At 43.4% G+C, this 23,478-nt stretch overlaps 1 protein-coding gene across 2 annotated transcripts in view; it reads right to left on the reverse strand.

Moving 5' to 3' along the window:
* The window catches only part of PRKCB (protein kinase C beta), a 315,575-nt gene that overhangs the window by 103,771 nt on the left and 188,326 nt on the right, over positions 1-23,478 (reverse strand). For both annotated transcript variants that reach the window (XM_045776452.2, XM_045776451.2), the window contains exons 6-7: positions 2,596-2,752; positions 1,220-1,354 (exon numbers count right to left, since the gene is read on the reverse strand). In XM_045776452.2, the coding sequence (XP_045632408.1) occupies positions 1,220-1,354; positions 2,596-2,752 (292 nt within the window). The remainder of the gene's footprint in view (positions 1-1,219; positions 1,355-2,595; positions 2,753-23,478) is intronic.

Raw genomic sequence — 23,478 nt, forward strand, 5'->3', positions numbered from 1 at the left:
CAAGTGATACATTCTCTTTCTTGCTAAACTGGTCTGCTTTTTATTTTCTTTCACTTGTAACTGAAAAAGCCCCAAATGAGACCATTCAGAAGGGAGACAATTTCTCTTAAAGAGACAAGCGCAGCCACTAATCCCCACTTTGCCCAAAGCTATGGTGCCAGGTTGGACTGTGTATTCTGACTCCTTTTATTCAGATGACGGTGAAACCAACCATTGCCAAGGGGGCTTACCCAGCCTCTTCGCTGGGAATACGGAACAAGGATTTTTGCCATGAGAAGGGAACGAAGCAAAAACTGCAGAACAAAGGAGACACCGCAGCTGACCATGACTGCAACCTCCCAGCACCTCCGTCCCAACGAAGGAGCATCTTCTTACGGAGCCAGGATCTGACAGTGGATTTCATGTATCTTTAGGGTATATTGTGAGAGCCACGTTAGTGCCCATGGGGCCAGTCAAGACATGTAACTGTGTAAAGTGAGGCGAATGTAAAGCAATAGGGAATGGTGAAGACTACGGCAAACAGAAAATCCATGTCCTGTGTGAATGAGGCATTAGCTAACTACTCACCTGTTCTCAATTGTTGCCTTCTAAGCCCAGTGCATCCAGATATTTTTGGCTTTGCAAGCCAGAAGTCCGGATTTTTTATTTTTTATTTTTTAAGTAGGTTCCATGCCTAGCAGGGAGCCCAATGTGGGGCTTGAACTCACAACTCTGAGATCAAGACCTAAGCTGAGATCAAGAGTAGGACACTTGGGGCACCTGGGTAGCTCAGTTGGTTAAGTGTCTGCCTTTAGCTCAGGTCATGATCTCAGGGTCCTGGGATAAGGCCCTGCATCAGGCTCCCTGCTCAGTGGGGAGTCTGCTTCTCCCTCTCCCTTTGCCCCTCCACCCTGCTCGTGCTCTCTATCTCTCTCTCAAATAAATAAACAAAATCTTTTTTAAAAAGTTGGATGCTTAACCGATTGAACCACCCAGGCACCCCCAGAAGTCCAGATTTTTATGGAAAATGTTCTGATTTTGAATATACTAGCAACTGATTTTTTTTTTCTTAAGTACAAGGACCAAATAAAACATATCCATGAGGCAGATCCAATCTATCAGCCATCACTCTGTGATTCTGCTTTAGTATTTCACTTTGAGGACAAAAAGGAAAATATCCTTCTTCCCACATGCGGTGGACCAAGCTGTATGGTAGTCTTCAAAGCAAAATCCTGCTTACCAGCCATCAACACCAGCTTTCTGCAGTTCGGAAATCCCAAACGACAAAGATCCCATGAAGTCATTCCTGCTGGTCAGATCCCAATCCCAAATCTCTACAGACAGTCTTCTGTCTTTGTCCGATTCTTTCAGTTGGCTGCCAAGAGCAAAAAGAGAGAAGTCAGCAGAGGTTACAGCAATTTCTCAAGCAGATGAAATGTTTAAGAGGACAAGGCCCGAAGGTAGGAATTTTTAAAGATTACAAGCTGTTGCAAGAAACATGTTCCGTTTCCATCCCAGGAAAGCTCCTCAGGGAGGAAGAGCTTCTCAAGTTCCCAGCCTGTGGCTCAACCGGGTGGAGGACCTGGGCCAGCTCTGACAGAAACCATTCTAACTGCTTCTGCCACCTTATGTCTTAATAGGGTTCATGATGTTCGGGAAACCCTACTGACACGGTGGAGATAAGAACTATGGATATCAATCATATAATTGCGTGAGTGTCTGCACACACGTGAGTTAGCATGAGGCTGAGGACATCTGTGGAGGAAAGAGTCTTATCAGTGCTGGTCGGGGGAACCTGTCTGTTTTGAGGCACGTCCTTGATGGAGGCTGAGGTGCACCCCCAGTTTTGCCCTGAGAGAGGAAACGGGGGATGGGGCTCCCACAAGGAATCATGCTTTTGGTCCGTAGCCTCTGGAGTCAGACTGTCAGAAGTCAAATTCCCCTCGACCCTATATTGACTGGGGGACTCTGGCCACATTCTTTAACCTCTTCAAGCCCCACTGGTTAAATGGGGATGAAAAGGCCAATGAACTGAGATCATTCAATAGAGTGTTTTTATAACTGGGATATGCTCCATAAATATTGGCTGATGTTGTGAACCCTCGTGGGCCCAGGTGCATCAAAAAGCGACCCCAGGTTCTTGGAGCACTGGCCCGGGAAGATCCTCCATGGAAGTTGGCAGAAAACTCTCAACAGGCTGCAGCCCCAGCATATCCATATCCACAGACTCAGCCCTAGAGGGGTTATCACCACACCCTATGGGTTACGTCCCACTGTTCACTGAGACCAGAGCTTCTCCCACAACTTGCCTTCACCTAGCAACACATCACACTACTTTCTATCCCACCCACTCCCCACACCACAGACATTCTCAACTCTATTAAAAAAAAAAGTTCCAATTTTTACTTGGCCTGCAATGCAAAAGTGCAGATGGAGGGGGAGGAAGGGAAGAGAGGAGGGAGAAAGGGAGGGAGAGAGGGAGGGAGGGAAGGAAGGAGGGAGGGAGAGAGGGAGGGGAGAAATGAAATGGAAGCTGGGAGGGGGCACTCCCCAATCTCAGGTGGCCCACAAGCCAACTCCCACCACCCACGCCGGGCGGCAATAATTTTAACTTACAATCTGAATGTCTCATTCCACTCAGGGTTGAGGGAGCACTTGATGGTTTTGGTCTTCTGCTTGCTCTCGCTCTTGGGGTCAGGAATCAGTTTCAGTTTCACGTAAGGGTCTGACAAGCCATTGGGGTCCATAGGTACAAGGTTTTTAGCATCTCTTACTAAAAAAAGAAAAAGCAATTTCAGCATTAATGGCCGCGTAATGTTTAAGCATCAACCAGTGAGGGCTGGAGAACCTGCGGACAAGACCTTGGCACCACACTTATTTAACAGGAATTGTACATAGGAACATCGACAGCTAAGAAGCATGCAAAGCAAGACAGACTGGTAGGATGTAGCCTCTGCTCTACAGGAGCTCAAAACTGATTTCTGACTCTCACACTGCTTTACCCACTGTGCCCCCAAGATTAACTGTACCCTCTCTAAGCTTGTGTTCCACCAAGCCAACAAGAAAGATTGGCTTCTTTCCACGAGCATAATGTTTCCAAGATTCATCCACATTGTGGCACGGATCAGCACATCATCTATGGCTGAATATTATCCCCTTGTATGGATATCTCATGCTTTGTTTACCCATTCATCAGATGGACATTGAGGTTGTTCCCATTTTTTGGCTCTTGTGAACAGTGCTGCTATGAACCTCTGTGCGCTCTGACACAGATGGTCACACGTTGTAGGATTCCATTCATATGAAACATCCAGAACAGGTAAATCCACAGAGACAGAAAAAGCAGACCAGTGGTGGCCAAGAGCTCGAGAGTGACTACGTAATGGGTAAGGGGTGTCCTTTACTGGTGATGACATTTCTTGGAACTAGATACAGGTAATGGTCGTACAACCTTGTGAATATACTAAATGCCAGTGAATGGTACACTTTAAGATGGTTAATGGTTAATTTTATGTTGTGTGAATTTTAACTCAATTCAAAAAGCAAAAGCTAAAAGAGAAAGAGTTGCTTTCCAAACCAGGGTACACCTGTCGTCCACGGAACACCCATAACCACCACCCAGACAGCTCAGAGATAAGGTTGGAAAAATATCACAGCATTATAGGTAGGCTCCACTCTCAAAGAAGAACACTGAGTAAAAGAGACTGTAAGACTGGCTTAAAGAAGAAAGGAAGAAGAGGGTCAGTAGTGTAGACACAACTAGCCACAGGAAGGATGAGGTGGAATAAAACATCAGCCTAGAGAAACAGAAGCAGTTAGTTAGGAGTCAACTTAAAAGCCAGTTACATAGGCAGCCATGGAAAGGAGATGGGAAAAATCAGAATTGTACAGGTCGTAAGGATACGGTGCCAACCATCTCACTTTTGATAGAAAAATCCAAAGTATTACATTAGCAGATTGAATCAAGTGATCTTCCAGAAAGCTAATATAGAATGACTCCTACCAGGAAAGCAAAGATGGTTCAATCATAGAAAATCTATTATTAAAATAGTCATTATATGCATAGGTCAAAGGAGAAAACCATGGGATCATTAAAATTAGCTAGAAATAGCAGGAAATTGTCTTCACAGGATAAAGGTTATCTGAAATAACAGCTCCATAGTTAATGATAAATGAGATCCCCTTAAAGGCAGGAAGACAATAGACATCCATGACCCCACTATAATTTGAAAATTTTTTCTAAGTGTTCCATAAGTTCATTAACACAATAGAAACAGAATACTGGATAGTAAGGGATAAAGCACCCCCTCACCTCCTATAACCTTTGCTTCTACTCTATCACAGTCACCTCCTCCCTGGAGTTTATCATCCCAGAAATTATACCCCTTTCTCAATCTCCATTTCACATACCCCACAAGCCTATGTCCCTCACTATTTTTCCAGTTCATTAACCCTAGTACTCCACTGCAACCAGTCTTACATCACCACTCTGTTGAACCAAACTTTATTGAATCTTCTCCCCATTCCCTCTTGCTTTCATTTAATTCACCCCAGCCTAGAGTTCATAGTGCATTATAATCACTCCCTTGGAAACCTCCTCAACTCTCTTCCTCCTTTTTCTTTCCATTTTATTTATCTGGGGGAAAAAAACAGCCCTAGTTAAATTCGTAGATCTTCTCTTTATTTTCTTACACCCAAGCAGCTAGCCATTGCTAGGAAGGGGTAGGGACTGAATACATGAGATGGGAAAAGGCCTGGGTGGACTGCCAGGAGAGTGACAAGGGGCCTTGGGATGCCAGCTGTAACTTATTCCGCACTGACGTGTTTCTGCACTGTAGTATATGGCCTTTCCTTCCATTTATCCACAGGCTGAGTTCTCACTCCATGTCATTCTCATTCAGGTTGTACCTCATTCTTGCACCAAAACCAAGAACCTTTTCTCTTTGACTTTGACTCAGTTCAATAAGCAGGTCCCCATGAGGCATTAGGCATTCTGTTAGGCACTGGGGACACGGGGACCACATAAGGTAAGATACTGATCCTGTCCCCCAGGAATACGGAAAACCAAATTTATTCAAAGTACAGTTGATGGCTAGTGAGTCCGTAGCCAGGTCACATAGTGTAGTGGATACAAGGCTACAAGAAGCCAGGTTTTGCATCTTGCCTAGCAGTTACTTCACATTTTGGAACCTTGATTTCTTGACCAATGAGATGGAGATAATACACACTTCATTGGGTTGTTGTAAGAGTAAACCGGATGCAGAATATACACGTTTAGCACAGAATCTGGCACCCTGGAGAAGTTAATAAACACCAGCTCTATTTTTGCTATTTTATTATTATTATTATGCATATTCAGTGTCCCCTCTCACTACATTTGTCCACTTTTATTAAGAAGAGTTGACCATTTCCAAATGGACTGATATCAAACAGCACCACTTCTGGGTCTTCTTCTTTGAGAGTAATACATCTGACCATTCCACTCGAATCTTTCCAGAGGGCTCCTCAAACCTTAGTGTGTATAAGTGTCACCATATCCCTGGGACCCACTCCTACAGATGGATTCTGATTCCGTGACTCTGGAGGGAGAGCTGCTCACTTGTGTTTCTAACATGTTCCCAGGTGATGCTGCTGCTGGCCCATAGAGCACACATTAAGTAAAGCGTTTCTAGATGATATAATTTCTTAAGATCCCCATGCATCTTCCTCCAACTGTTAACTTTCTCTTGTTTCTTGAGCCTTCCAGGGAAAATAGCATGTGCCAGTTTCTAGGCTGGGATCTTGTAATGACACATCTATCACAGAGTAAGCAGCATAAAAACATGATCTGAGGCGCGCTGACGTGCCAGGAACTTGTCTGTCTGGTTGATTGGCAACACATATGCAAGTGGGAACGGCTCACATCTCTTCTCACTGTCAAGGCCCACACCCCTTCCCACCTCACTCCCCGTGTTATGAACTGACACCACGGGACCATCATCAGAACTTTCTTCTACTGTAAATGTATGAGTTCACAGCTCCTTCAGAGTGCTCTTGACAGGACAAGTGTGTGCTGCAGTCTTGAGCCAATCGTTACAACTAATGCTTTAAGAATGACGTCTCCATGGGCCTCTGCTTCTCCTGAACCCAATATTCATGATCGAGACATGACTCCATCTGTCCCCCAGCCCTTATAGATCCTTTCTTCTCCTTTTGTCCTTTTGGGTCTATCCTCCACAGAAGAGGTCAAAAATTGCTGTGGAAAGCAATGGAGTGGAATTGATTCCGGGCCTGCTGGCATTCACATCTCAAGAGCTCTCTCTCCCGAAAACACCACATCAAGAGCAGGTGACAGTAGCTGCAGGCTAAGCTCCAGAGCCCTGTCCCTCCTGAAGCTTTTCAAAGTAGAGTCATGTTTCCCAGCCACAATGTACTGAGGAAGCAAATCTCTCTAGACCATACTTGGCGAGACTGACTTTGATTTTTCTTGATAAATGTTTCTTTACTATCTTTGTTGAAATCCAGCCAGCCCAGATGGTACAAAATACTTCACACAAAGCAGAAATAGCCACTTCCCCCCCCTTGGTGGAAGTGTGCTAAATGTACAGAAGAAAAGTGTCCTGATCCAGAGAACACTGCTCGCCTTGGATGTGAAACAGGTGGGGGGTGAGGTCTGGCTGTTTCCATCAAAGGGTCCTCAGAGCAAACAAGGCCTTCTGCGTGCTGCTGAAAGTTACCTAAGACAGTGCTGAAGCCATAAAAAGCACTACTCTTAACTATTTTCCTAAGAATTGTTCTTCAAGAACTTTCCTACCCTTTCCCCCAACGCACCCCGCCTTGCAACCACCCAAAATACAACTATCTATTAGAAAAATCTGAATAATTGCGCTGCTCTAAGGCCTTTATCTAACACGTTGTGGGAGATAACCAGAAGCTTCTTTTTCAACTCATTTGAAAGGCACTTTCTTCAACATCATGAGTCCTCACTTGTCCTCCCTACGTGTCCCCAGAACAGCTATTCAAAGTAATGCCCACAAACATTCAGTTACGTGTGAGGATGTCCGCAATGGTAAAGCGTAGGAAATACTGAGTGCCCCTCCACAGGGGAAGGGGTAATCCGTGCATATTCATACTGTGAAATACTATGCACACTTTAATCACATCGACTATCTATATGCACGAACATGGTGAATAAAATGGCCAGGTGAAGAGAGATGGTGACAATATAAAGCTTCTATTTTTTTAAGAAAAATGTCTGCGCACACCAGTGGTTCAATTGTGGCAACGTGGATCCCCACTATGAATTAGATCACAGCACTGGGTCAATGTCACATTTCCTGATTTGGATCATTCTACCATGCCCATGTAGGAGGATGTGCTCATTCCTGGGAAATACACGCTTGAGTATTTAGGGCAAATGGGAACCAGAGACTCCAACTTCCTCTCAGATGGCTCAGAAAAAAATATATACATTTATAAGAATATTTAATAGTATTAAAGAGAATGGTAAACCAAATGGGGCAAAATATAAACAACTGGTAAATCAGGTAAAGAGGATACAGATTTCCTTGCACTGATCGTGCAACTTTTCTGCAATTTTGAGATAATGTCAAAATAAAGGGATTTGAAAAACAGAGCCCTCCAAATCTTCAAGAGAAAAGTACCATAAGTTTTCTGATGAGCACCAGGTGCTGTATAGAAGTGTTGCATCACAGTATTGTACACCAGTATCTAAGGTTACACTTTATGTTAACTAATTAGAATTAAAATAAAAACTTAAAAAATAAAAAAAAAAACAAATTTTCTATCATGTCATAGGCAAATTTAAATACATAGAAAAAAACCTGGAGGGATATACCGCAAATTGACTTAACGTAATGATTATATCTGAGGAAGAGGTAAAGAAACTTGGTTTTGGGGTTATGGGCAAAATAGACTCTAGCCTTATCTGTCACATTCTGAATTTATTACGAAGAGAAAGCATTTTTGTATTAAATGCGTTATTTAAATTAAATTTTTTAAAAAACAACTCAGTTGTGCACCTCCAGCCTATAAGAACCCACTACCCTGGCCTCCAGGGACCCCCATCCTGTTCTCCAAAGACCAGAGAGCAACTGGGTCTACAGAGTGAGGCTCAAAAACTCATGATTTGGATCACAGAACCTCTGGTGAACAACACACAGACCTGGGATTTCCCCACTGAGGTCAGATGGACACCCTCAGCACCTACCCCGAGATCACAGCAGGGATGAAGGCAGAGAGACTCAAAAACAAAACAAAACAACAAAAAAAAACCCCAAAACAACAGAGCCATCAACCTATTTTTGCTATCCTGCCCTGCTTCTCTCCTATTCCGGTGGCCCCCTGGTGGCTGACAGCTTCCCTGGGCTTTTGGGTAGCCCCCAATCCCTACCTACTGCCCTGCCACACCCTCTCAAGTTACTAGCTTCTTTGGCCCTTTGCTCCAAAGTCTACCCCTGGATCTGTGTCCCTTCGATTCCTAGTCACTTGTTACTTCCTCTAACCCTAAGACTCTCTGATGCTATGGCTTTGGTGAGCCTCGGGGCCATCAGAATCCCCTTCCCATAGGCATCTTAACTGGCCATCCCCTGTGGCCTCATCTGATAGGTTCTAACTGCAAAGCAAGCCAACCTGGGGTCTTTGGGCACCCACATGCAGCATCGAGGTCACCCCTTGCACATTGTAGCCAAGGGCTCCTAGAACAGCTGGCTTCCTGTCACTGCTGGCGGTGGTACCGTTATCACACATCTGATTATCTGTGTTGAGACAGACTTCCAGCTGGGACCGTCACAGTGTCTGTCTAGAAGAGAGCCTGTCAAGTCATGGCAAGTGAAACGAGGGTGGAGCGTTAGTGCAGATGAGATCGGGAACTAAATTAGCAATATGCAGACTTTGAAGTCAGAGAGACCCAGGTTTGAATCCTACCTCTGCCCTGACCCTCACTATTTGGGTGATCATGGTTAAATGACTTCTCTGAGTCTTGGCTACTCCCCCCGCCCCGCCCCCGGTCTCCAAAATGCAGGTAAAACCACAGATGACTCAGCAGGATGGGGAATAATAGCTTGGGGGGACCATCCATCCCCATTTGCCCAGGACAGCCTCAGTTTATACCTGTTGTCCGTTAACTCTCAAAAGAGTTCCACTTTGGACAGTGGATTGTATGGTGACCCTAATTACGGAGGACAATAGCGTTAAAGGGGAATATAAGGCACATGGCAGAGATTCAACAAATACTGATACCCTTTCTCCTTTGGGAGAATTCAAATCAAATTATACAATGATCCAGATACATTTCCAGGCTAAAAGATTATCCCTCCAATGTGACTTTCATACAAATGAATCTGGAGAAGGTACTAAGACAATGATAGATAACCTGAAACCAAACGTGACACATCTTCCTTCTTCCTGTTCGGACTGCCTCTCCATCCTGACCCAGGCAAGTGGCACTTCACTTGGAATGGCACTTCCTACAACCCCGTCAATCACCTTTTATCCTCTTACTTCCCTGCTTCCTTTACCCCACTTTCGTTGATCTCGTCGAACCCTCTGACCCCCTCAACTCTTTCCTTCGCTCTGGTCCATCTGTGCACTGCTGTGGTATGACTTCTCTCCTGAACCTGCCCATATGGAGTCATTCTGGCCAGGGACTTCCACATCTTTACTCTCTTGTCTTTTCAACAGCATCCTCTCTAGGTACCTCCGACCATCAGTGACACATGGCACGGAGAGTGTTCCTGGAGAAAAGCATCATACATGGGGGCTTGGGGCCACTACACACACTCCTGGTCTCCAACTGCAGCTTGGCCCTCTATACCTTCTATCTGCCCTATGGGGTGTCCTAATCAACTGCCTGTCCCATTCTCTGCAGAAGCCACATCGGGAGCTCCCATTTTTTTTTTTTTTAAGATTTTATTTATTTGACAGAGAGAGAGGGAACACAAGCAGGGGGAGTGGGAGAGGGAGAAGCAGGCTTCCTGCTGAGCAGGGAGCCCAATGCGGGGCTCGATCCCAGGACCGTAGGATCATGACCTGAGCCAAAGGCAGATGCTTAATGACTGAGCCACCCAGGCACCCCTGGGAGCTCCCATTCTTGAGGCTCTCATAGATTCCTATTCCTTCTTATTCGCCTGATGATCTTCTGTTTCATATGTTTGTGTCGTGGGTTTCTGGTTCTATTATGAAAATGTGGGCTGAGCAATTTGTGGGCATTGGGGGACGGATTTAGTGAGGTTTCTCTTGCAAGCTAACATATCAACAATTTTGTGCGAAAAGAAGGTAATTGTCTCATTAAAGGGTACAGGCTTTAAGATAGTGGTAATTAGTAATTACTCAAATTATTTAAGTCATCATCTATATTCATGTTGTGGTTTTTAAAAACTGTTTTATCTGTCAAAGACTGACAAAGTATGTTTTAAGACCCTCCTGCTACAGTATTTCTGTACACTTCTCCTTTTATGACCACTTTTCAGTCTTTCACAATTAAAATATTCTTTCTGTACAGTTCATTCTTTATCTTGAGCTCTGCTTTGGCTACAGGAGCTTTTCCATTTGCCCTGGTCTTTTCTCCAGGAACATTTGAGACCCATTTAACTCTGGATAAGTATTGTTTGTCCTCTACAGCTATCATTTTTTCACAATTGTGTTCATTTCTTGGTCTCCTTCCTCCACCACCTGAGAGTACTCCTTAAATTTGTTTCCATATTACTGATTATATTTCATGGAGTAGGCATTCCTGCATTCACTGTTTCTATACCTTTTAATTTACTATTTTAAATTACCTGGTATCATAGCAGGGCGCCTAGGTGGTACAGTTGGTTAAGTATCTGACTCTTGGTTTCAGCTAAGGTCATAATCTTGGGTCATGAGATTGAGCCCCCACATCAGGCTCTGTGCTCAGTGGGGAGTCTGCTTGGGTTTCTCTCTCTCCCTCTTCCTCTGCCCCCCAGATCACATGTGATCTCTCTCTCTCAAATAAATAAATCTTTTAAAAAAGATAAATTACGTGGTATCGTAGCATAATATCCTTCTTGTCTATGCCTTCTTCTTGGCCAGCTCCTTTTTCATTTCAGTCTATTGACTATTTCCTCCCTCCTACTCTCCCTCCCTTTCTTTTTCTCTCTCCCATCCCTCCCTTTCTTCCCTCTCCTTCCCTTCCTCTTTCCATCCATCTTTTATCCATTTACTTTCTGCCTTAGGCATTTATTTAATTTCTTAAATTGGCATACAGCAAAACTGACTTTTTCTTTTGGTATATAGTCCTGTGAATTTTAACACATGTATAGACTTCATGTAACCATCACACAACCAGGATACAGAACAGTTCTATCACCCCAGAAAAATCCATTGTGCAGCCCCTCTGTAGTCACAACCTCCACCCACTCTCAGCCTCTGGCAACCACTGATCTGCTTCCCATCACTATGGTTTTATCTTCTCAAGAATGGTATATAAGTAGAATCACACAGTATGTGGCCTTTTGAGATTGACTTCTCTTAGCATAATGCCTTTGAGAGTCATCCAAGTTGTACGTATGAGTAGTTAATTCCTTTTTATTGATGAGTAGTGTTGCACTGTATGGAGGTACCACTGTTTGTTTATCCGTTCACCCGCTAAAGGACATTTGAGTGGTGATTACGAAGAAAGCTACTATAAATATTCATAGATTTTTGTGTGAACATAAAGTTTTCATTTCTCAAGGGTAAACTCCTAAGAGTGGGATCATTAAGTTGTATGGTAAGTATATATACATATATATATATATATGCATTTGTGTGTGTGTGTATGTATGTATGTATACATATATCAGCCAAAACGTTTTCCAGAGGGATTGTACCAGCACTGAATGAGTTCCTCTTGCTCTGTATCCCTGGCAGCACACTGTATTCACAGTATGTATTATCATTATTATTTTAGCCATTCTAATAGGAGTGTAATGGTATCTCATTGTGGTTTTAGCTTGCCTTTCCTTAATATCTAATGATATTGAATATCTTTTCATGCATGAATTTGCCATCCTTATATCATCTTTGGTGGTATGTTTGTTCAAGTCTTTGGTTTGTTTGTGGTGAGGCTCTTGTTTCATACTTAGGAGTCTGAGAATTCTTCACTCTGGATACAAGTCCTTTGTCAGATATGTGATTTGCAAATATTTTCTTCCAGTTTGTAGCTTGACTTTTCATTCTATGGCAGTGTCTTTTGCATAGCAAAAGTTGTTTATTTTTTTTTCCAATTTGAATGAAGTCCACTTTATCATTTTTTTTTCTGAGTCATATTTTTAGTGTCATGTAGAACTCTTTGTCTAACTCCAGGTCATAAAAATTTTCTCCTATGTTTTCTAAAGTTTTATATCTTCACATTCTACATTTAGATCTATGATCTATTTTCAGTTAATTCTTTTTTTAAAAAAAAAGATCTTATCTATTTATTTCAGACTGAGAGCTTGCACACCAGCAGGGGTAGGGAGGCAGAGAGAAAAGCAGGCTCCCCCCTGAGCAGGGAGCCCAATGCAGGGCTCGATCCCAGGACCCCCAAAGGCAGACACTTAACCAACTGAGCCACCCAGGCATCCCATATTTTCAGTTAATTCTTATATAAGGTACGAAGTGAAGGTCAAAGTTCATTTTGTTTGCATATGGATGGCCAATTATTCCAACATCATTTGTTGAAAGACTACTCTTTTTCCTCCATTTCACTGGGTTGGTTTTTTTTTTTTTCTTTCTTTTTTTGCCTTTAAAAAAAAAAATCAATGGGCCATATTTGTGTGGGCATATATGAACTCTCTATTCTGTTCCAGTCATTTATATATCTATCCTTTGACCAAAACCACACTGCTCAATTCCTGAAGCTTTATATAATAAGCCTTAAGACTGAGGATTGTGATTCTTCCAATTTCATTCTTCATTTTAAAACAGACAATATGTCTATAGTTCAGTCTGTAAGAATTGACATGCTGAGTCTTCCAATCCATGAATATAGTATGTCTTTCCATTTATTTAGATATTCTTTATTTCAGTATTTTGTCATTTTCAGCATACAGATCTGACATGTTTTGCTAGATTTATATCTAAATATTTCAGTTGTTTCAGAGTTACTGTAAACGGTTTTTTTTTTCTTCCAGCTTTGGTTTCTGTTTACTGTTAATATATGGAAATACAATTAACATTTGTGTATTGACCTTGTATCCTCCAGCCTATTTAAACTTATTTGTTCTAGAAGGTTTCTTGGTAGGCTCTTTTGGATTCTCTACATTGACAATCATGTTTTCTGTGTATACAACCAGTTTTCTGTTTTCCTTTCCGATCTGTATTTACAATTTTTAAATTTCTTTTTATTGTCTTATTGCACTGGCTAGACCTTCCAGTATGATGTTGAATAGAATAGTGAAGGTGGACATCCTTGTCTTGTTCCATAGTTTATGGGGAAAGCATGCAATCTTTCACTATTAAGTATGTTGTAGATATTCTGTAGATGTCCTTTATCAGGTCAAGGAAGTTCCCTTCTATTTCCACTATGCTGAGAACTTTCATAAGTGGATATTAAATTTTGTCAAATATTTTTCTGCATCAACAGATATGTTTGTGTGTTTTTTCTTTCTTTAGATTATTAATATGATGGATTACATTAATTATTATTGAAACAGCCTTGCATTCCCAGAATAAAAGTCACTTGGTTGGGGTGTATTATTTTTATGTATTTCTGAATTTGATTTATTAATATTTTGTTGAAGATTTTTGTATTTATGCTCATAAGAAATATTTCTCTGTATTTTCTTGTGCTGTTTTTGTCTGGTTTGGTATCAGGGTAATGCTAGCTTCATAAAACAAATTAGGAAGTGTCCCTCCTCTTTTCTTTTCTAGAAGAAAAAGTGTTATTTCTTTTTTAAATGTTTGATAGGATTCCACAATATAAATTTCATTTCAAGCACTTCTTTATCTGGATGCCATTAATTTTGATGTGTTATACTTTCATTTATTTTTCATTGGTTCAAAATACTTTCTAACTTTCCTTGAGATTCCATCTTTCAACCATGGATTACACAGAAGCTTGTTTTTTAATTTCCATATTTTCCCATGGGGCTCTACTTCCATGATTTTAATTTCTACCTAAAAGCACTTTACTGAGCCATAGAACATTATACACAACTGTCTAATGTATATCTAGTGCTGGATGTCCCATAAGTACATCAAGTCAAACTGTCCAATAATACTCATTATTTCCATGTTCTCTCACATGACCATGTCTGCTTCCCCCTTGAAGATTGAAATTGAAAGATTCCATTGAATTGAAAGATTCCATTTTTGATTAGTGCTCAACCATCCACCCAACTGTCCAAGTGAGGAATCTAAAAATCACCCTGGTCTCCTACCCCTGTTGCAACCACACCTATGACTATGTACTGTTCATTCTACCTCTTTATCATATCAAGAAAAAATATTTCTTATTTTTTTTAAAGATTTTATTTATTTATTCAAGAGAGAAAGAGTGAGAGAGACCATGAGTTGGGGAAGAGGCAGATGGAGAGAGAGAGGCAGACTCCCTGCTAATCTGGGAGCCTGATGCGGGGCTCAATCCCAGGACCCTGGGATCAATACCTGAGCCAAAGGCAGACGCTTAACTGACTGAGCCACCCAGGCGCCCCCTGAGCCTTTCTTATTATCCATACAGCTGCCACTTTAGCAGTAGTAATTGTGTCACAGGATTACTGTCATTATTCAGTTATATTTGAAGCCCGTAAAGTGCCTCGTATTGTCCTTGGCAGGTGATGAGTGATTAGTAAACAGCAGTCACTCACTTGGTTGTAATTTGGGCACTCATTTTTTTTTTCCTGGTGAAACTAAGATCCTTCTAGTTGGTTTCTTGACTACAATCTTGCTCCATCCAGCTCTTCTTCCATGCCCCACACCAAAGTGATCTTTCAAAATCTCAAGTCTGAACATATACTCTCTAAACAAAACCCATAGTTCTAGAAAATCTATTAACATTATTCACTATAAAACTAGGTCAAAGGAGAAAAAACATATAATTATCTCCAAAAAATTACAAAAATTACCAAAGGAAAGTGACAAAATTCAATCATCATTCTTTCTTTTAACCCTTAGAAAAATGGAAATAGATGGATGCTTTTCTCGGTATAATATATACATCAAAGGCCTTCATCACGCTCACTGGTACAACTCCAGAGGCATCTCCATTTCCATTAAGACCACAATCAAATTAAGAACGCCCACCATCACCATTATAATTTAACATCATTCTGGGAGTACCAGCCAATGCAATTACATAATAGGAAAGTATTAAGAGGCGCAGACATTGGAAAAGAAAAGACAAAATTAGTCAGTATTGTCTGAACTGTATCCTAGAGAAATTCTTCAATGGTCCTGGCATGTGATTGACACTCTCTTTCTAGTTTGCAGCCCTCATAAATTTTTCCCATTTTTAATCTCTTAGTCATTCAGTGGGGATTTGGATGAAGGAGAAGTTAAATATATGGTCTCAGTTGAACATGAATTACTTTTTTAATTAGGAAAAAAAATGTTACTCTAAATCTGAAAGAACTCATTGCTTCATGGAAGGCCAGTCTTGTGCACATTAGTCTTAATAAACTGGTACTGGATACAACTTGGAGGCTCCAAGATTCAGTCAGCTGCTTTACCCCAAATTCTGAGTCTGTATGTCAAAACCATGCAACTTTTGTTGTCTGTAACTGGGTTCTCCTGGGAACCAAAAGCCTGGAAAGCTGGCAGTTCTATACACCCCTAAGCCCAATTCAGTATCATCTGTTCTCTACAAAGATTTCTCTGGTCGCTCATGGTCCTGCAACTCCCAGGGCTGCTCTATACCCCGACTCTATACAATCTCACCCCAGAAGTCCAGAGACCACTCCTCTCCCCAGGGAGGCTCTGATTTGATCCCCTTTGAGGTCTCACAGGCCCAGTCTCTGAATACCTGGTACTCCCCAAAGGTGTAGGCAATATCACTGCCCGGTCCCCCCGGGGCGGCAGGACTTGATGCAGGTAGAAGAGGTGCTCTTCAGACCAGCTTGGAAAAACAAGAATAAACCCTGCCCCCATGAACATCTGCTCCCCTTAGGCTGGCCCTGGGGGTCCCTCCTTATGCCTAGGACAGATGGTTTGTAAGGCATCCAATAAGCTAGTTTTGTTTCTTGTTTGGAGACCACCTCATGGCCCAAGTTGAGAGACACCAGGGACAGCTGAGGCTTACAGCTTCTTCACCCACACCCTCAAGACAGGAACCATGATGGTGGGCCGGGGCCCCCACCCCCACCCCCTTGTGCTGAGTAAATGCAGCAGAAGCACCAGGCGGGTGCCATTCAAACCCTCAGCTGCAGTGGCTGCTGACATGGCTTTGGGCGCTGCTTCACAATGTGATTATTTCTAAAGATGTGACATAAATACTAACGTGGGGTCCCTGGAGCTGCAGAGTCGCTACTTGGCAGCTTAATTTGGACATTCAATCAAAACTGTCCGTCGGCAGCTTTGCACATCCCAAGCAGCAAGGGCCAGAAGCCCGGCAATCTGCTCTCTAAGTGATGGGTTTAATTTCCAGAGGCTTGGGACAAAAGCCTACCCAGCTCCAAGGAAGGCAGGCTAACCTCCCTTCTCTGGAGAAACAGTACATATTTTCTTATTTCCTCAATGGGCCCCCGGCTTTGATAGAAGAGCCCTATCTACATTAACCACATCACTGAATCATGGAATCCAATGGATTTTTTAAAACTTGAAAGCCATATTCCCATGCCATGTTCCCCGGGGCAGTCAGAGGAAAGGGCTGTCATTTGAAGATAAGTTTTCTGTTTCTTTAACTGTCATACGGGGGCGATGAGGGAAGAAAACATCTGTTAGGAGGAGTCCCAACAGGGGAATATTCCCCCTTATGTGCTGTTAAACATCCTCAATGGCACAGGAGCACTAAAAGAGGGAGATTTTTTCTGCTGGATTCACTTATCCTAAATGGATGGATGGAAGGGTTGGATGGGTGGACAGATGAACGGATGGATAGAGGACTAGATGAATGGATGGATGGATGGATGGATGGATGGATGGATGGATGGATGGATAGATGGATGGATAGATGGAAGAATGGATGGTTAGAGGATTGGATGGATAGAGGATTGGATGGATGGAGGATTGGATGGATGGATGGATGGATGGATGGATGGATGGATGGATGGATGGATGGGTTGGGTGGGTGGATGATTAAGTAATGGGTCTTAAACAAGCTGAGGGAGACTGTCACCCTTCTCATTTTCTTTTTATTATAATTTTGCCAAACTATTCCTATCTCAAGGCTATTGTAGCACCTACTGAATCTTAACCACCTTCCCCCACTCTTCACCACTGAACACACACATAAGTTATATTCAAAATACTTCCAAGATGTCATAGCCCAGGTGCCAGCTAACTAGTACTAATGCCATCCTCAGCACTGCAACAGGGTCTTGGAGGCCCCTGATTTGTGTGGGTGTTAACTTCAGCTGCTGGGCTGTGGGGAGGTTCAAGGAGGATCCAAGGAGCACAGTTGAGACAGTGAGAAGAGTCATCTTGGAAGGATCACAGCTATCTGCTCACTAATGCAGAATATTGCTGGTGTGCTCTAGAAGAATGTCTGTCCTAACTGCACTCACTCATGTACCTCTGATGACCATTTATAAAAGGGTGCACAGCTGGGGTAGGAGGGTTTTATTGCTTCCGGTCTATCACAGTTCCAACCTATGCCTCTGCCTGATATTCCAAGTTCAGCTCAGACCCAGGTAAACACTCTGGGGACCCTGGCTCACTGAGAACAAGCACTGTGATGTTTATTTCTGCAGTTCGAACAACTAGTCTGAGGCACACATGTGGCTGGGTAATATGTTGAGGTTTTAAGGGGTGGGTTTCTTCCACTTTGCATTTCATTGAATTCTGTCACTCATACCTGGAGGCCCTTCCCTCCCACCCCCGACCATGCAGCTAGACATGAGTCATTCATGCCTCAGGGAGAAGGTTGTCAAGGTATGACTGAGGGACAAAAGCAGCAAATTCTTGGCTTTTCAGTTCTGGAAACTTCTGTTTCTACCTGCCTCACTATCAGACCTCCTTTAAAAGCAGAGCTCCAGAATGTTAGGGAGAATACAGAAAGCAGCAGATATCACTCCTTCACTTCCCTTTTTGTCCCTCTTTTCTCCAGACTCTGAAGTAGCCCCACCTTTCTCCTTCAGCCAGAAAAGCCAAAGCTCCTATGCCTATCCTCTCATGAAACAGACTCCCAGGAGCATTCCCAGCCTGCTAATCCTGGGAAGAGACTGGAATCCAAATCCCAAATGGGCTTAGCTGGAATGTATAAATAAGACACACGTGATTTCCGACAAGCTCAAAACAGCTCCCCTTCCCCTCACACTGTGACCTGAAAAGTGTTGCTCCAGGGAGGTGGTCCTCCAAATGGGGGTTTGGGGGGGGGCAGTCCCAGACCAGAAGCATCAGCATCTCCCGGGAACTTGGTAGACATGCAAATTCTCAGGCCTCATCCCAAACCTCCTGAATCAGAAAGTCTGGGGGTGGAGCCCAGCAATCTGTATTTTCACACGCCTTCTAGGTTATTCTGATGCACGCTCAGGTATGGGAACCACTGCTCTCAACCAGCGCCATCCAACAGAACTTCCTGGGAGGATGGAAATGTCTACTGTCAATACGCACATGTGGCTACTGAATACTCGAAAGATGACCACTGTGTCCCAAAAACTGTTCTTCAGCTTATCTAATGATCATTAATTTAAATTGAAGAGTCACCTGTAGCCAGCGGCTGCCATGTTGTCAGGTGCAGCTTGGACCAGCGCATCAGCCTTCTGACAGATGCTGCTGCCTTCACCCTGTCTTCCTTCTAGGTCAGCTTATGAGCTGCAGACGAATTAATCTTCCTAAAGCACAGATCTTATCATGTCATTCCTACTCTCAAAAAAAAAAAAAAATCCTCTGTGACTCACCGTTGCCTACTGATTTCCAGTCCATGTTCTTTTTGTTCCTTTTTAGGAAGCTAAAAAATGATTTATTCCCAAATAGGACAGAAATAAAGATTAAATAATAACAAACTGGTGGCAAATGAACTCTTGCTATGAGCCGAGCACTGTCCTCAGTATACATGTTATCTCATGTAATACTCCCCAAAGTCTTACGACGTGAATATTACCGTTTCTCCCATTTTACCTATGTGGAAACTGAGCAGAGGAGGTTAAATGACTCGTCCAAGGTCACAGAGATGGTGTCAGTATGGCTAGGATCTGAGCTCAGGCTGTCTGGCTTCAAGACTCAATCCTTCACCATGACATCACACCGCCTGTGAAAACCCACACGGGTCAGACCTTTCCCCCCAAGTATGCCTCTTATTTAATCCGTAACTATGATCATATGTTCTGTAGCAGCAGTCTGCCTTAAACATATTACTTGCTCTCCTGTAGTGAACAAGCAAAAGCCATCTCCAGATGCCTCAGACATACTTCTCCCCAAAATAGCATCCTTACATCTCAGAAGTTGCCTTTGGCACATTTTAGGTAAAGGCAGCACATCATTCATCAAGGTGTAAGAAAAAAAAAAAACGGTGGGGAAAATACTGAACTTTAGACTAAGGCGTTTAAAAACTGGTCAACCTGTTGAAGGCAGGTGGGATGCAAACAGGCGAGCAATGGGAGGTAGTCTTTGGATTAGGAGAGGCTTTTACAGATAGGAGTCATCTAGCCACTACAAGGCTGACAGCCAAAATATTTAGCAAGCAGTGTTACCCATCGGAATGGACACAGGCAAAGCCCTGGAGTGGATGTAAAGGCTCCCCCTGGACTAGGCATTAAACTTTTCATGGCTGGATCACGTCCAGGGTCCTGGAGACAGGAGCAAGAGGTCAAGGAGGCAGAGGGCACTCGGGGTCTGGGTGATTTGCAAGGTAGTATGGGAGTATCTGATGTTTCAACAGCCAGCCCTGGTCTAGATAACAGAGCATTGCATGACTATCCTCTTCTTCACTCGAAAAGATACTTATGGCACTGAATAGTTATAAATGGTTTAAAAAAGAGTTAGAGGAAGCAGATGGATGGTTGTCAGGGGCTGAGGGCAGGGCGGAATGGAAGTAACTGCTTAATGGGGATGGGATTTTATTCTGGAGTGAAGGGAATGTTTTGAAACTAGATCGAGGTGATGTGGCACAGCCCTGTAAACGCATTAAATGCCACTGAATTATTCACTCTGAAATGACCAGGTTTCTGTTACATGGATTTCACCTCAATAAATAGAGAGAGAGAGAGAGAGAGAGAATTAAGCTTCATGCAAATTGCAATCAGCCCAGAAGAGAGGAGCAAGCTGAACTGGGCACCTTCATACTGATAATAACAGCATAGCTGAGACCCTGGCGCAGGGCCCGAAGATGTCTACGATCCCTCCAGAATGTGTCCATTGTGGTAACTGGCTCCTGTCCCTACCATAACTTTCCAGCATTCCCTGCCACTTTTCCCTTGCATGTACCCCAAATTTCAGTCACATTTGACTGCTTGCTGCTCCCTCCTCCCGCAGGAGGAGACAGACAGGATCAAGTGCCTGGGATCGTGTTCCCAGCAACTTCCCACGGGATAGGTGCAGAGTGGCCAGGCCAGGTAGATATTCCCTCTCTTTACTGGACCTTCACCCTAAATGCAAGTAGAAGCCCTGGTGAGTTGGGCTGGACCAGAGTTTTCAACTCTGGGGACACATTAGAATCAGAGAAATTGGATGGGCTCCTTTTGCTTCCTTGCCTCTAATCCCGTTTGTACTTAGGGCAAACTGGAGAGAGAATTGTGTCCCACACCGACGAGCTCAGGCCCCTCTTACCATGCAAGTCTTATGAAGTGTTGGTCTGAAGACAGAGTAAGCCTCAAATAGAAACCTGGAGAGAGAGTACTGAAGGGTGTGTCATGATGATGATATTTTTAAAATCCTCCTCTTCTGTCTGGAAGCCCCTCCCACCCCCTAGCTAAGGCTCAAGAACCAATAACAGCATCATCTTAGTCCTTAGCCCTTGGAGTGGAAAGATAATTTCAGCTCCCCCTAGAGGTCAGAGTGTGCACGCTTTACCCGATTGGCTCCGTCCCATGGTCCTTTGCTCAAAGCCAACTCCCTCCTTGCAGTACCATCCCTAGCGCTGCCTCTTTCCTGAAGCCTTTCCTGATTTCATCTAACCCTCCAATAGGATTCATTCCTTTCTTATGTTCAGTAGCACAGTATACTTCAGGGATGTGTTTACTTGCCTACATGCTCTATTATATTGAACAAACTCTTTAAGGGAAGGGACTGTGACTTTCTACTATTTGGGGAAGGAGTGCTACCCAGTACCTAAGCTTTTGGCCTCCAAAAGACCTGGGTTTCAGTCAAACTAATGCCATTTTCTAGTTGTGTGCCCATTGAAAGTTCCCTGAGAATAGTAGCTGCCACCTCGCCAGGCTGAGATGGTTTTCAGAGCTATCGTGCACGCCAACCTATTATATACTCAACAACTCCTAATCTTATTGCCACTCTCTCCTATTCAGTGCCTAGGACTGGGCTGTGTATTTTGTAGGTACTCAATATGTGATTAAGTGTGGTTAATTCACTGATTTCCTGAAGGGTTAAAGCCTCAGGACTGTAGGGTCTGTTTCTATGTTGTCACTTTTGTGTTCCCAGTTCTAACACAGCATCCAGCACATAGTAGGTGGTCAGTAAACGTTTGAGGAATGAACTGATAAATGGATAAATGAGATGTTCCCTTCGCGGCATGCCCTAAAACCACTGCAGGGCTAAAAGACCTGCCTGGACAGATGCCCTCCTCGGGTTGCTCAGAACACCTTGCACTGCTGTCTGGCACAGCACATCCAACACTTCACTGTGCTTCTCCATTCTCTTGTCTTATGGACAGTGGTGACTTCATAGCCCAACACAGTGTGAGGCACGGGCCGAAGGAAATAACGAATGGCCAAGACTCCTATCACCTTGGGAGTATCCTGAGGTCTCAAGCCCAGAGAGACTCTACAGGTCTTGTGATGTGGGTGGTTCTGGGCAGCAATGACGGCAGGAACGACAACATTTACTGTGTGCCAGGTGCTGAGCTGCTGGCCCTCCAGGGCCCAAGCTTGTCCCTGCCACACTTTACTGCCACTCTCTGGGAGGCAGGAATCCAGCCCGTTCAGAAAAGACAGGGTCTTGACTGATTTAAGAACAGACTGTTCTGAGACCATCTGCTTCATTTGCCCCAGGACCTGGGGACTGAGCTCTTGCTCCAGCATGAGTACTCTTATCTGATCTAAAAGTCTCTTTCTTTGGCAGATGAGTAGAGTGGGGTGGTGAGGAGCTCAGGCACAGAGCCAGAGTTCCTGGGTTTTAATATAAGCTCTGCCACTCAGCGCTATGTGTCCGAAATACTACCTAACTTCTCCGTGACTCAGTCTCCTTGTCTAAGAAATGGAGCTAATGATAAGGATGTAGTCTTAGAAGGACGTTGTACTAATTAAACAAATTAGTAAAATGGCTGATACATGGCTAATGTTCATTTTGTATTATGTTGTTATTATTGGCTCTACTTCTGTGCCAACACTACTGTAATATACTTAGTGACCTTAACTGTAATGTATTCATGCCCTAGAGCTCTCAGGGTCCTCCCCCGCCCCCCACCAGGACGTGGAGGAAATGAGCACCCTTCATTCTATCACTAAAGCTCTCATTACCTTCTCTTTAAAAAAAAAGAAAAAATTTAACTGAATCACATATATAACAGAATCCAAAACAAATGTTGCCTTTGATCCTACTTGAACTTAAATAAAAGCTTTAATTTGTACAATCACCTTTGGGTTTCTATCCATATTAACATTCGATTTTTCCTAATTATAGAACCATAAATCTATTTTATATTTTACATTTTCACCTAATATCATACCACTTGGGGCCATGATGGAGTAGCTCCTAGAAGCTACTCAACATTCCCACTGAGAACAGCTATAAAAGCCAGAAAGACAAACAAACGAAAAATGTTTTTACAAAGAATTGGAATGGTGAAGGAATTAGAAATGAAATGAGCCCAATATTCTTTGTGGCACTTTTGCCTTGGGGCCTCAGCACAGGGCAAGAGGCTGGGAAGCAGAGCACTAGAACAGTTGCAAAGAAACTTCTAAGGAAGCCTGGGGTGATGAGGCTGGGGATGAGAGCTGCTGGCAAAAAACAGGACTTGAGGGGCCAAGCTCCCAGACAGAAGGGAAGAGTAAAGAAGCAAATCTGACACCAGGGGCTGGTTTTCCCTCGAGGTTTTGCCAATTTAAATGCAAAGGTTGAGACACAAAAGAGACACCCACTGAGAGTTTCCGACAGTATCCTGCATGGTGCTGGAGAAACAAAAATTAAAGGGCAGGACCCACTAAGAAGGAGGGCCCTAGCAAGTGGTCAGCCTCAGGCCTGGAAACCTTGAGTGGGCTCCATATAAGGTGGGGGACAAACCCGCAGAGGAAGAGAACCTCATGTGTC

Source organism: Ursus americanus, chromosome 2, assembly GCF_024610735.1.
Source record: "Ursus americanus isolate L20-20 chromosome 2, mUrsAme1.1.p, whole genome shotgun sequence".
NCBI classification, from domain to species: domain Eukaryota; kingdom Metazoa; phylum Chordata; class Mammalia; order Carnivora; family Ursidae; genus Ursus; species Ursus americanus.